This window comes from Herpailurus yagouaroundi, unplaced genomic scaffold (genome assembly GCF_014898765.1).
Source record: "Herpailurus yagouaroundi ecotype Mexico unplaced genomic scaffold, PumYag 192, whole genome shotgun sequence".
Classification (NCBI taxonomy): domain Eukaryota; kingdom Metazoa; phylum Chordata; class Mammalia; order Carnivora; family Felidae; genus Herpailurus; species Herpailurus yagouaroundi.
In genome coordinates, this window is record NW_024412423.1 from 21,666,679 (window position 1) to 21,681,153 (window position 14,475).

At 35.8% G+C, this 14,475-nt stretch overlaps 1 protein-coding gene across 3 annotated transcripts in view; it reads left to right on the plus strand.

Annotated features, from left to right (window-relative positions):
- SEC24A (SEC24 homolog A, COPII component) overlaps positions 1 to 14,475 on the plus strand; it is a 74,651-nt gene that overhangs the window by 18,762 nt on the left and 41,414 nt on the right. For 2 of the 3 annotated variants that reach the window (XM_040444500.1, XM_040444501.1), the window contains 6 exons: positions 3,083 to 3,571; positions 9,582 to 9,752; positions 11,401 to 11,478; positions 12,071 to 12,231; positions 12,540 to 12,712; positions 14,066 to 14,168. In XM_040444500.1, coding sequence (XP_040300434.1) covers positions 3,083 to 3,571; positions 9,582 to 9,752; positions 11,401 to 11,478; positions 12,071 to 12,231; positions 12,540 to 12,712; positions 14,066 to 14,168 — 1,175 coding nt within the window. The remainder of the gene's footprint in view (positions 1 to 3,082; positions 3,572 to 9,581; positions 9,753 to 11,400; positions 11,479 to 12,070; positions 12,232 to 12,539; positions 12,713 to 14,065; positions 14,169 to 14,475) is intronic. The other variant, XM_040444502.1, reaches the window with a different exon arrangement.

Consider the following 14,475-nt stretch of genomic DNA (forward strand, 5'->3'; position numbering starts at 1 on the left):
CTCCTTGGCCTATATAGATAAACAAATATTATTAACTAATAGTAAAATCAATTTGGGAGTGGAAAGGCCTTAATGAGAGAAGAATCATACTTGATTAACATAACAAATATGGATGTAGTGAATCTGTGGCTCAAGCCACTTGTCTGTGGCTCAAGCCTTTCTTGTCTGAGTTGACATACTTTACGTTAAACCTAACCTTACAGAAAAATTGAACTTTATGTTAAAATTTGCTTAGAGAGCAAGTAAGAAACAAACAGAATCAAAGGGATACAGGATACTTTACTTCCAGATCAGAAAGAACATATGTATTATCCTGGCAGTGTTTTATTAAAATAAAATCAATGTCCAGTATTTTTTAAAAAAGGAAATAGGAGATGAGACCAGAAAGGAAGCCAGGGACATAGAGGGTCCAACAAGCTAAGATAAGGACTTTGGAAGTTTTGAGCAGGGAAGTTGATACGATCCATGTTTTAAAAAGGTAATACGATGTGCAGGGAATAAATTATAGAGGGATAAGCATTGCTGCAAAAGTATCAGTTGGTCAAGTGCTTTTCAGACTTTAACTGTGACCTACAATAAAAAAATACATTTTAAGTAGTGACTATATATATATATATATATATATATAAATTAAACCACAATATTTGTCTTTAATTACATGTAATGTACTGTGATGTTTGCCATTCTTTTTTTTTTAAGTTTATTTATTTATTTTGAGGGAGACAGAGACAGCGTGAGTGGGGGAGAGACAGAGAGAGGGAAAGGGAAAGGGAGAATTCCAGCAGGCTCCCAGCTGCCAGCACAGAGCTTGATATGGGGTCTGAACTCGTGAAACTGTGAGATCATGACCCGAGCTGAAACCAAGAGTCAGATGCTCAACTGACTAAGACACCCAGGCGCCCCTATATTTGCCATTCTTAACTAATGTCTTCTGTTTGATGACAAAAAGGATAGTTTGTAACTCATTGATTTTATAAGTCATTTAATATATTGCTACTCACAGTTTGATAAATAGTATTAATCCACTAGTATAAAACATTTTTGTACAATGAGAACCTTTGTAGAGACTCATATAAGATGACTTCTGTTTTGAGAAATAAGTTTTAAGGAAAAATCTCACCTTATAATTGGGTGTTTATGGTACTTTGAAAAATCAATAGCATTTTAACTAATAAGAAATAAAATTAAATATTCTATCATAACTATTTACGAGGTAAAAAATATTTAGTAGCAAATTAGCTAAATTTAGTTTCTTTTTTTTTCCTCTTTTTTTGGGAGTGGAGATAGAGTGCATGCGTGTGCACATGGGGGAGGGACAGAGGGAGAGAGAAAGAATCTTAAGCAGGCTCCATGCTCAGTGTGGAGGTGATGCAGGGCTCGATCTCATGACAGTGAGATCATGACTGAGCTGAAATCAAGAGTCCAATGCTTAACCAACTGAACCACCCAGGTTCAGTTTAAATAAGTTTAGTTTATTATATTTAGGTTTAGTTTAAATAAGTTACAACATCTTTATGAAAAAAGCATGAAATATAGTTGGAAGATACATGTTTGAATAAATGTAGAGATATACCATGTTTGTAAATGGAAAAACTTTCTATCATAACAATATCAAGCTATCTAAAACTAATACGTACGTCAAATGTGATTCTAGTCATTTTATTTTGTATGTGTAGGAATCTGCATAAAGGGTCTTACATTTTTGTGTATGTTTTAAAATTTTCATAATAAAAAGGTTTATAAGAAGGTATCTTACCTTTTTTTTATAACTTCCTTTTTCTCTTAATATTCTTTTTTAAACTTAAAAATTTTTTTAAGTTTATTTCTTTATTTTGAGAGAGAGAGCAGGTGAGCAAAGGAGGGGCAGAGAGAGAGAGAGAAAGGGAGAAACCCAAACAGGCTCCGTGCTATCAGCACAGAGCCCGATGAGGGACTCGAACTCAGTAACTTCGGATTTGTTACCTTGTGAGTGATGTTGTACATGTAGCAGCAGGTGTTGCAGGCAAAGTGCTAGCAGCGCTGTCCCTCCTCCGTGATCATCCCATTCCCACAGCTCAGGCAGAAAAGCAGCATGGCAGCCAACTTTCTTATTTCCTTTTATTTTCTAATTTTAGGGATAGAAATAACAGTTTATTCCTGGGTAGGAGAAATAATTCTCAGGATTTTTTTTTTAATATAACAGCTTTAAAGTGTACAGTTCAATGGTTTTTAGTGTATTCACAGAGTTTTGCTTCCATCAGTACTATCAGTTTTATAATATATTTTATAATTCTGAAAAGAAACTTTATTCCCATTAGCAGTTATTCCCCATTCCCTCCTCCACCCAGGCAGGGGAACTGCAAATCTGTCTCTGTGTCTGTGAATTCTCCTATTCCGGACATTTCATGTAAATGAATCATACATTGTACGTATGCCCTTTTGTGACCAGCATCTTTCACTTAGCTAATGTTTTCAAGGTTTATCTGTGTTAAAAAATGTCATCAATATTTCATTCCTTTTATGATCAAATAATATTCCATTGTATAGATACACCCCTTTTGTTTATCTCTTCATCAGTTGCTGAACATTTGGGTTGTTTCCACTTTTTGGCAATTGTGAATAATGGTGTTATGAACATTTGTGTATGAGTTTTTATGCAGGGTAGGAGTGGAATTGCTGGGTATACATTAACTGTTTAATACTTTGAGGAACTGCCAAAATGTTTTCTGCTGTAGTTGCACCATTTTACACTTCCACTAGCAATGTATGAGGCTTCCAGTTTCTCTGCATTCTTGTTAACACTAAAATGTTTACTGTCTTTTCATTTTAGTCATCTTACTTGGTGTCAGTGCCATCCTGTTGTGGTTTTGATTTCTATTTCGCTAGTGACTAATAATGTTGAGTGTTTTTTGCATGTACTTACTGGCCATTTGTATATCTCTTTAGAAATATATTTGAATGTCTAAATCCTTTGCTCATTTTTAATTGAGTTATATGTCTTTTTATTGTTGAATTGTACGAGTACCACATGTTGCACTGTATTTTTAGAAGTATTTTTATTGCTTTGTTTGCAAGACTAATTTTTTTCTCTTCTTATTGGAAGGTCCTGTCCAAAATACACTGATGTCTTCACAAGTATCAGTGAGCCAAGGATATAATTCTCAGCTTCCAGGATCCTACCCTCATCTAATACCAGCAAAGACTCTGAATCCCGTCTCTGGACAGTCTAACTATGGTGGTTCTCAGACTGTTTCTCCCTTAAGTAATTATCAGGGACCTGGGCAGACTCTTTATAGACCACTTGTGGCTTCTAATCCAGTGACAACTTCACTCCACAGTGGTTCTGTTCCCCGAATGCCACTACCTACTTCTCAGAACGCAGCTGCTACATCAATGCCTTCTGGTAGCTTTCTTCCTGGAGCCAGTGTACAACCACCTTCAAATTGGCAATATAACTATCCATCCACAGGAAACCAGACAGACCATTGTCCTCGTGCATCATCCCAATCTCTGTCTGGGAATACAAATTTGACAACTCATCAATATGTTTCTTCTGGGGATCCTTCACTTCAAAACAGCTTCATAAAATCAGGTAAAGTTCTTAATAGGAGTGCTTCATATGTAGAAATGGGAAAATTTTGCTTGTTTAGATGTTTTGTTTTGTTTTTTAATTTTTTTTTTCAACGTTTATTTATTTTTGGGACAGAGAGAGACAGAGCATGAACAGGGGAGGGGCAGAGAGAGAGGGAAACACAGAATCGGAAACAGTCTCCAGGCTCTGAGCCATCAGCCCAGAGCCTGACGCGGGGCTCGAACTCACGGACCGCGAGATCGTGACCTGGCTGAAGTCGACGCTTAACCGACTGCGCCACCCAGGCGCCCCTGTTTAGATGTTTTAATTAACATTTCAAGCCCTGAAACCATATGGAGAACTGTTGGTTTTTTAAATCATTGTTAATCTTTAAAGAAATTACTTTTCTAAACTTTGAGTTAACTTAAACTCATGGATTTGCTTCCTTCCTTTGAAAGTATGCTCTGTGTTTCTTTCAGCCATGATATTTCAGGGAATCAGATATGCATACAGAACCACTTCCTTAAGGACTTGCCATTACTTTTTTTTAAATGTTTTTATTTATTTTTGAGAGAGAGAGAGAGAGAGAGAGACAGAGTGTGAGCAGGGAAGGGGCAGAGAGAGAGAGGGAGGGAGACCCAGAGCTTGAAGCAGGCTCCAGGCTCTGAGCTGTCAGCACAGAGCCCAATGTGGGACTTGAAACTCACGAGCCGTGAGATCAGAACCTGAGCCAAAGTCGGACACTTAACTGACTGAGCCACCCAGGCACTCCATTGCCATTACTTTTATTAACTGGGTTCCATCTTCTAGTGTAGGAAGCTCAATCCCTCTGATCTGTCTTTGGTCTTGATCTGAAGAAGCTTGGATTATCTTTTTGTTGTAGCTTAGATAGTTTTGGTCCCCAGAAACTGTAGTATCCTGTAGGGGTAGGTGAGAACAGACAGTAGCTTTTCTAGTGAGGAGTGTTATTGAGCAGAACTGCAGTTTTAGAAAACAGTGGGCAGAGATTTATATCTATGTTTTCTTGTAAAAGTTTTATAGTTTTAGTCCTTATATTTAGGTCTTTGATCGATTTGGGAGTTAATTTTTGTGTATGGTGTTAGGTAGGGATTCAACTTCATTCTTGTGCCTCTGGGTTTGCATTTAACCCAGGTCTATTTGATGGAAGGAATGTTGTTTCTTCCAATGAATGTTGTTGGCCCCCTTATTGAAAATCAATTGATCATAAATGTAAAGATTTATTTCTAGACTCTGATTTCTATTCTGTTGATCTATGTCTATCTTTATACCAGTATCAATTTGATTACTGTAGTTATATTTTTATTTATTTTTTTTTTAATTTTTTTTTAACATTTATTTATTTCTGAGACAGAGAGAGACAGAGCATGAACGGGGGAGGGGCAGAGAGAGAGGGAGACACAGAATCGGAAACAGGCTCCAGGCTCTGAGATCATCAGACCAGAGCCCGACGCGGGGCTCGAACTCACGGACCGCGAGATCGTGACCTGGCTGAAGTCGGACGCTTAACCGACTGCGCCACCCAGGCGCCCCGATTACTGTAGTTTTATAGTAAGCCTTGAATTTGGCAGGTATAACTCCTCTAACTTTTTTTTCTTTTTTAAGACTGTTTTGGCTGTTCTGCATCCCTTGGCATTTCCATAAGAGTTTTAGTATTAGCTTGTCAATTTTTGCAAAAAAGACAGCTGGATTTTTGATAGGGATATCAGTAATTATCTTGTATATGTATTTCTGGGTCTGTATACTACATACACTTCATCAGGCTCCTGGAAATATTTTTCTTAGCCTCTCGTCAGTCACCAGCCCCAATGAACTCATTTTGCATTTTGGCCTATCAAGGTTAAAGCTGCTTCTAGGAAATTAGTTTCTTAGTAGAAATCTGATCTGCTGTTAAAACTCAAATCTTTCTGGTTGCTTTTATTCTTACTCATTTGGCACCATAAGTGAGGGTCAGTCACTTGAAATTAATGAATTTTCACCTTATTATTGATAATTCTAAAAACATGTATTGAATATTATTTTCCAGCACTTTACCAAGCTTTTATATGTGGTATCTTATTTAATCTTCACACAGTCTCTTTTACAGATAAGAAATGTGAGGCTTGCATACTTTGCCAAAAGCCACAAGAAAATAGTTTGGGAAGAGATATTATTTAAAATCTGTTAAAGGGGCACCTGGGTGGCTCAGTCGGTTAACCTTCTGACTTCGGCTCCGGTCATGATCTTGCAGATCATGAGTTTGAGCCCCCTGTCAGGCTCTGTACTGACTGTGTGGAGCCGACTTGGGGTTCTCTCGCCTCTCTTTGCCCCTTCCCCACTTGCACTCTTGCTCTCAAAATTAATAAATACATTTTTAAAAATTAAAAAAAATAACTATTTAAGAGTACGTGTAGCTTTTCATTAAAAAGGACATCATCAATAATCTGAAATTTTTTTGTCTATAACAGAAGTCCTCAGGTAGAGGGCTACACCACCGATGTGGTGAAGGAGACATAAGCAAGTGTCAAAACTTATGAAGGTTCCCATATAAGAGAAGGAAAATGGGGTGTCTGAGTGGCTCAGTCAGTTAAATGTCTGACTTCTGATTTTGGCTCAGGTCATGATCTTACAGTTCATGAATTCGAACCCTGCATGGGGCTCTGCACTGATAACTTAGAGCCTGCTTGAAATTCTCTCTCTCTCTGCCCCTTCCCTGTTCTCTCTGCCCATGTTCCCTGTTCCCATGTGCTCTCTTTCTTACAAAATAATAAATAAACTTTATGGGGTGCCAGGGTGGCTCAGTTTGGTTAATAATCTGGCTTTAGCTCAGGTCATGATTTCACGGCTCGTGAGTTTGAGCCCCGTGTTGGACTCTGTGCTGAGATTCTTTGTCTCCCTCTCGCTCTCCTCCTCCCATGCTCATGCTCTGTCTCTCTCTGTCTCTCAAAAATAAATAAACTTAAAAAAATCAGTAATAATAAATAAATAAACATAAAATTAAATAAATATATATAAAAAATGAAAGAAGGATATATAAACTAAGAATATTAACCTTAAATGTATTACTACTCTTTTTTTTAAGATATTTCTAAAAAATTCCTCATTTTTTACCTTTGTTTTTTCAACACATCATTGGCAATAGGTGCCTGATTATCTGATCTCAAGACTCTGTCTAGGTTATATTGTTTCTAGTCCACATATTAAATTTCTCTGACTTTTTTTTTCTAATAGGCTATGTTTTAACATCCTTACATTAACTTTAGGGATCTCAAAGGGCAGGTTTTAAAACTCTAGCTATTAGTGTTGCAAATAAGAATTATTCAGTTTGTCAGGCACCTGGATAGCTCAGTCATTTGAGCGTCCGACCCTTGGTTTCGGGTCAGATCATGATCTCATGGTTTGTGTATTCAAGCACCACATTAGGCTTTGTGCTCACAGTGTGGGGCCTGCTTGGGGTTCTGTCTCCCTCTCCCCTCCCCAGTGTCAAAATAAATAAATAAACTTTAAAAGAAAAAAATAATTATTCAGTTTGAAGGGCGCCTGGCTGGCTCAATCAGTGGAGTATGCAACTCTTATCTCAGGTTTCTGAGTTTGAGCCCCATATTGGGTTTAGAGATTACTTAAAATCTTTAAAAAATTATTCAGCTTGACAAAATATCTCTTTTATGAAATGTAGCATATTGTGGTTTCAATTTTTTTCCTTAAAGGTATGAAAAATCTCTATGCTTACTAGTATTTTGTTAAACATTAGTTTGTTACCTCTTTGTGGTCGGATATATCATACATTCTTGCTCATGCTGAGTTGGTAGTGTACCTTGTCCTTTTGTTCCTTTGACTTGTCTGTATTGCCTTGGATATGTGTCAGTGTTGCTTTGATAAGAGAGTTATATGGCAGTAATCTTTGTCTTCCCTTGTCAGCAGGGCACTGATTCATCTTGTTGGGGCTACAAGGTTCAATAATACGATCATTTTTCATTTGGCTCTGAAGATTTGAACAATATTGAAGAACCATTGAAAATTTTCATATCTGGGGGCGCCTGGGTGGCTCAATCAGTTAAGTGTCCGACTTTGGCTCAGGTCATGATCTCACATTTGTGGGTTCAAGCCCCTCATTGGGCTCTGTGCTGACAGCTGAGAGCCTGGAGCCTGCTTCAGATTCTGTGTCTTTCTCTCTCTCTCTGCCCCTTCCCTGCTTGTGCTCTCTCTCTGTCTCTGTTTCTCAAAAGTGAATACATGTTCAAAATAATTAAAAAAAAGAATACAAAGAAAATTTTCATATCTGGGTATCTTTATTCTCGTTAAAAAATACAAGGTTTTACAAAACACAGGTAGAATATTAGCAAAAATTTATTACCTATTTCACTTACAAATTCAGAGGAGTAAAAAAAGTCCTAGAATGAAAAAATTAAATCATATTCTTACCAGCCATATTTCATCTTCTTTGTAGACTTTGTTCCTCCTCTGGTAAATGAGCAGGTGGGAACAATGTTCTTGACTTGAATGAACAGGTGGTATGAGTTTTGGAACTTTAAAAACAAAATTTTTTTTTAACGTTTATTTATTTTTGAGACAGAGAGAGACAGAACATGAACAGGGGAGGGTCAGAGAGAGAGGGAGACACAGAATCGGAAACAGGCTCCAGGCTCTGAGCTGTCAACAACAGAGCCTGACCTGGGGCTCGAACCGCGAGATCATGACCTGAGCCGAAGTTGGACGCTTAACCAACTGAGCCACCCAGGCGCCCCATGGAACTTTTGATATCATGGAGAAGAGTTTCCCCAAAAGTAACTGACAGTGTTTTTACACTTATCAAAACTTACTGTCCTGATAGAAAACTGGTAAAATCAAGGCAGGGAGATACAAGGAGATACAAGAAGAAATACCATGTTATTCTTAGTTTTGTTTGATGAGTACTTTTTTCTTTTTTTTCTTTTTTTAATTTATTTTTGAGACAGAGAGAGACAGAACCTGGATGGGTGAGGGACAGAGTGAGAGGGAGACACAGAATCCGAAGCAGGCTTCAGGCTCTGAGCTGTCAGCACAGAGCCTGACATGGGGCTGGAACTCACAAACTGTGAGATCATGACCTGAACTGAAGCTGGACACTTAACCGACTGAGGCACCCAGGTGGCCCTAGTTTGATGAGTACTTTTAAACCTCTTGGATATTAGTGTTTTATAAAGCATATACATAAACTTTGTATCGTTTCCTGATTTTTAAGCCTAGGGAATGTTCTTAATACAGTATATTTCAACCATCATTGAAACTAAACTACTTTTTTAAAAATATATATTTATTTTGAGAGAGAGAGGGAGAGAAAGAGCAGAGAAGAGTTAGAGAGAAGGAAAGAGAGAATCCTAAGCAGTCTCCATGCTGTCAGTGTGGGACTCGATCAGATTGAACTGTGAGATCATTACCTTAGCCAGAATCAAGAGTCAGTCAGACGCTCAACTGACTGAGCCACCCAGGTGCCCCAAAAGCAAACTACTTTTTATTATTATTAGCTAAACATTGAACAAGGTACAAATTTATAATCCCATTCTGAAAGGTTATGGCCCAATTAAAATGAAGCAAAATGAAATAAAACTTGCAGAATTTAGAATAACCACAATAGTTTATAGTTTTAGAAAGCTGTCAACCTAATTGAATTAACTGAATGGCCTATATTAGTAGGTTATTAATAAAATTTTATTCATGTTAATTTCTATCAGAATGTTTGACATGACCTTGTTGAAGCTCTATGACCAGGTTATAAAAAGTTAAACAGGGCATTGAAGTGATTTGATGCTTATTTTATATTTATACTACTTTAATAATTGATAAATTAAGAAGCATGTGAAAGAGACTTGGAAATGTGTAAAAGCATGCATATAAATTAAGAATTCATAAGCCTGAGCAGGTAACCTATTTCTGGTAATTTGGTACTGATTTTAATTAAAATGTAAATTTAGAAGTTACTCAAATTTGGTAAAAGGTTGTTTTGCCCTTTTTCTTAAGTACGTAAGTGACTTGTGAAAAAACAATATTTCTATAGGTTCTGCACCCCCCTTAGTGAATCCACCTCTGCCTACCACTTTTCAACCAGGAGCTCCTCTTGGGCCTCCTCCAACTGGAGGACCACCTCCATTGAGGGTGCTCACTCCTCAGAAATCATCACATAGAGGTGTACCCCAGCCCTCATTTAATTCAGCTGTCAACCAAGAAGGTAAGCAAGGCAAACCAAGTCAAGTCCTAAAGTTTTGACTTAGGTTGGAAGGGTGAATGTTTTTTTGAATTCTGTGCATTCAGATAATATTTTTTCCAGAAAATCTAGTTGTTTTGGTTAGGGATGGCCTTCAGGAATTTAGGGTTTAAAAAGGGCTCCTTAGAATTCTACTACCCTGTGCTGGGCTGTTGCCTAGCATTTGAGAACCACTGCTGTTAACTTTTTTGTTGCCATGCAGATTTTAATAATCATGGCTAAAAAGTTAGGTGCCTTTTGGAAGAGGAAGGTGAGAAGAGAACTTTCACTTTTCTGGGCATGGTGTTAGAATGATTCTTTTAATATATTGGCTCTTTTCCATGGAAGCAGTATTTTGATTTCTGCTATTAAGTATTAACAAATATTTATGAACCTAAATAAAAAGTAAAATATGCAAGCGTTTTGAAGTTTTATATAAATAATAAAGTGTTTTAAAGCATTGTTTTCAGTTATTAGTTTAAACAATATATTTTGGCAAGTAAGAAAATTGATTTTAGCAATAACCTAACCATTAATAGCAACATGTGGAAATGGGAAGAAGAGGGGAATAATTGTTGACTATACCCGACTACTGAATACAATTAATGTTATCATTTTTGTTTTTTCTTGTAGCATTTCCTTTTTTAATACTATAGGTAGGGAAAAGACTGACCTGTGAATATTTTGAAAAGAATGGTGTTAACAATGAGTAACAAAATGATAATGTCCCACTGTTTGCCTCATTATAACTTTTAAAATTGAGCTACAATAAATATTTAAAATTTTAACCAACTAAAAATATGCCCAATGTTTTTGTTTATTTTTACAAACACTTTTCCCAAGGTTTTCAGTATCAACTCATGGCTAAACTCATGGTGGCCTTCAGAACTGGAAAGAAGTTAACTAATTTTATTGAAACTATTAAACTTACCTATCTGGTGTTAAAATGATTATTAAAGTTAGCACCTTTGTACTTAGAAGCTAGAGGTTGATACTATTCATTAATTTTAGCTTCTTCTATACCTGAGTTAGAGTTCATAAATAGCAGAGGCACCTAGAAATAGATTTTAATTCTTCATAAGCAAATGTCCCTGGCATTTATCTTTTAAGTCTTTAAACTGGGGGGCGGGGAGGGACAAACTAAGATTTTTATTTTATTTTAGTGATTGTTCTCTAGACTAAAGCATTCATTCTTTAATTTATGTCACCTTGATATTAATTCTAGATTCCATTTTGTTCCATACTTTGAAAAAAAAAGGTTTTTTATCCTCATAATTTAAATTTTCTTTAAATAGTATTGATTTGGGTGATTTTTTTTTTCAGTGTGTACTGCTCTTTAGAGGTTTTTAATGCTGCTCTTGACTTCTGAAATCTCAGATAGTATATAATTTTATAACGTGCACAAAGGACCATTCATTTTAGAAGTTCATAAAAGTATTTGAAACTTAGATGTGTTCTGTACATTTAAAAACTTGCATTATATGAAATTTTTATTTCAACATTTGACATTTTTCCTGGGCTGTGGATTAAAGTATTTGGAAAGTTACCTTAAATTTCAGATACCAGCTCAAATTTTTCAGAAATTGTAATGATTGTTCTAGTTTGAATATTATTAATAAACTTCCTTTTTTAGGTATTACACCAAATACCAATAATGGATCTATGGTGGTTCACAATAGTTATGATGAAATTGAAGGCGGTGGCTTTTCAGGTGAGATGCTATGAAAGTTGTTTTTGTTTTGTTTTCCTTTGCTTTGCTTTGTTTTTTTTTTTGTTGTTGTTTTAGTATGTGTTCATTATAGGAAACAGTGGAGAAAATTTGATAATCATGTCACACAGCAGTTCCTCATGTTAGCATTTTTGGTCTCCATACCCTCAGATTTTTTGTTAGTTTTTTTTTCCTTTCAGAATTGGGATCGTGGGCTTTATTATTATGTTACAGCTATAGAGTATTTGTATCAATTAGATCTACTCAAATGTATTTAACCAGTTTAACATTTAATATCTTTTCATTGAAATTGCTTTGAATTAGAATTTTAGTCTGAATATAAAGTTTTGGAAATGATATGGAAGTAAATTAATCATACCAAGCTTATATAGTCTACATTAACTTGATTTTAATCATTGCAGTTGCTTTGTTAGCAGTGTTTGTTAGCAATGTTTATTTGTCTGACTTTGCAAAATAGATGGATGAAAGTATTAAATTACCCAGTGGATTTTAGAGTTATAATTCAGTGGGTGGATGTGTGTATTTAAAGTATTCTGGAATATAAAACAGAACTTAAAAGTTACCTTGTTTCTAGCAACACCACAGCATACTAATAAGAATCCCACAATGAACCGAAGTGTTGGGTATTCATATCCCTCCTTACCACCTGGTTATCAGAACACAGCACCACCTAGTACAACTGCAATGCCACCTTCTTCCTTAAATTACCCAAGTGGGCCACAGGGCTTTAATCAGGTAAACTTTTTGGTGTTTTGTTTTTGCTTTTGTTTTTGTTTTTACCATGTTTCCATCTTTTGATTTAAATTGTGTAGACATAAAAAAGTTTTAGGAAGGTGTAATGAATTTTTTAACCAATTGGAATAATGGATATTTCATAAGACTCATGTTATATTATATATTTCCAGAACCAAAATATTGACCAGGAAATCTAGATTATAGTTTTGTTATTTAGAGTGAAATTAAGTAACCAAGTCCTTATACACTTCTGTTTTCAACTGAAGACATTATAAAGGCTGTTTACTTTGAAATTATATTATCTTTAGACTCCCTTAGGTGCTAATCATTTAACTACAAGCATGAGTGGATTAAGTCTCCATCCAGAAGGGCTAAGAGTTATCAATCTTCTTCAAGAAAGAAACATGCTTCCATCAACACCTTTGCAGCCTCCTGTTCCAAATTTGCATGAAGATATCCAGAAACTCAATTGTAACCCAGAGTAAGGCTTCAGATAGCATTTCTTATTAAATATGACATTTATTCTAGAAGTTTAAGATTTTTTTGGAGTTTCATGTATTATAAACATTGTATAAATGCTAATTTTTGAAAATAGTTTTGCATACAGAAAAAACCTTAGGAAATTGCTTACTTTGATATCTGAAATGTTCTAACTCAAGAAATAGAGTTGTAACTTACAAGCTGATTACTGCTCTTATCTGCTCTACTGGGACTCTGATACTCATTATCATTGTGGTGAACAATTCCAAAGTATGGGGATTTGATTCTACATAATCCTTCATTTGCTCTCATCTTAAATTATTTTGTATAGCAAACAGAATTATGATACTCTTTTCTCCCTTCAAATGGATCATTAGTTTAAATGTATATGGTAACAACTTTCTGATAAATTGAATTTTGTTATTTCTCTTATTTTTTTATTTAAGGTGTTTTTATTAAAGCCTGGGTCCAGGACCCATGGACAGAAAGAGCTGCTGTATTTTGTCATATTAAAAAAATTTTTTTAATGTATTTTTGAGAGAGAGTAAGAGAGTGCATGCGTGCACACACACGGGAGGGGCAGAGAGAGAGGGAGACACAGAATCCAAAGCAGGCTCCAGGCCCTGAGTTGTCAGCACAGAGCCTGGTTCTGGGCTCAAATCCACAGACTGTGAGATCACGACCTGAGCGGAAGTTAGACGTGTAATCGACTGAGCCACCCAGGCACCCCACGAATTTTTTTTTTTTTTTTTTTTACATTTATTCACGTTTGAGAGACAGAGAGACAGAGCACAAGTGGGGGAGGGGCAGAGAGAGAGGGAGACACAGAATCCGAAGCAGGCTCCAGGCTCTGAGCTATGAGCACAGAGCCCAATGCGGGGCTCGAACTCACGAACCGCGAGATCATGACCTGAGCTGAAGTCAGAGGCTTAACCGACTGAGCCACCCAGGCGCCCCAAATTTTGTTATTTTTAAATAGTCTTTTTAGAACGTTCAACAAAACAGGTCTTTTCAGTAATAAATTTAAGTTTGTATTTGCATATTTGGGTCATCACCTTGTAATTCCAGTGTAATATAGATTTATATAAAGGAAAATAAGTCATCTGTTAGTCTGAACTGTCTTATGCACAAGCCAAGCCAAAAAGAGACTTTATTTTAGTTATATAATAGTTGTAATTTTCTACCCTCTCTTTCTGAATAGGACTTAAATATTTAAATGGGACAACATTTGAGAGGACCTATTGAAGTGTTCTTTGTAATTTTATCCAGTGTTAAATGTACCTTTTGGAGTTTTTTTTTTTTCTCCAAAAATAATCATAACAACAACTGACACATGATTTTTACTTTGATACAGGTTATTTCGATGCACGCTGACTAGCATTCCTCAGACTCAGGCCTTATTGAATAAAGCCAAACTTCCTTTGGGATTGCTGCTTCATCCTTTCAAAGACCTAGTGGTATGTTTCACTAGTGAAAGTAAATGTTTTATGGGAAATTAACTTGATGGTGAGGAATTTTCTACAGTAATGCAAGAATCACTTGTAGAATTTATTTGAGCTATCTTTAGGAATTTGACCACTGACAGGTTCTTTTATTTGTAATTCAACCAGCACTTTTATTACCAAACACTTGAAAATGAGGTAAAATAAGTTGAATTTTAAAAAAATTCAAGAGGGACTAAATAGAAGTACTAAAAGAAAATAAATAAATCAACCATGCTATTTTAAAAAGTTGTAAATTATTTGCCCATTTAAAATACTTTAC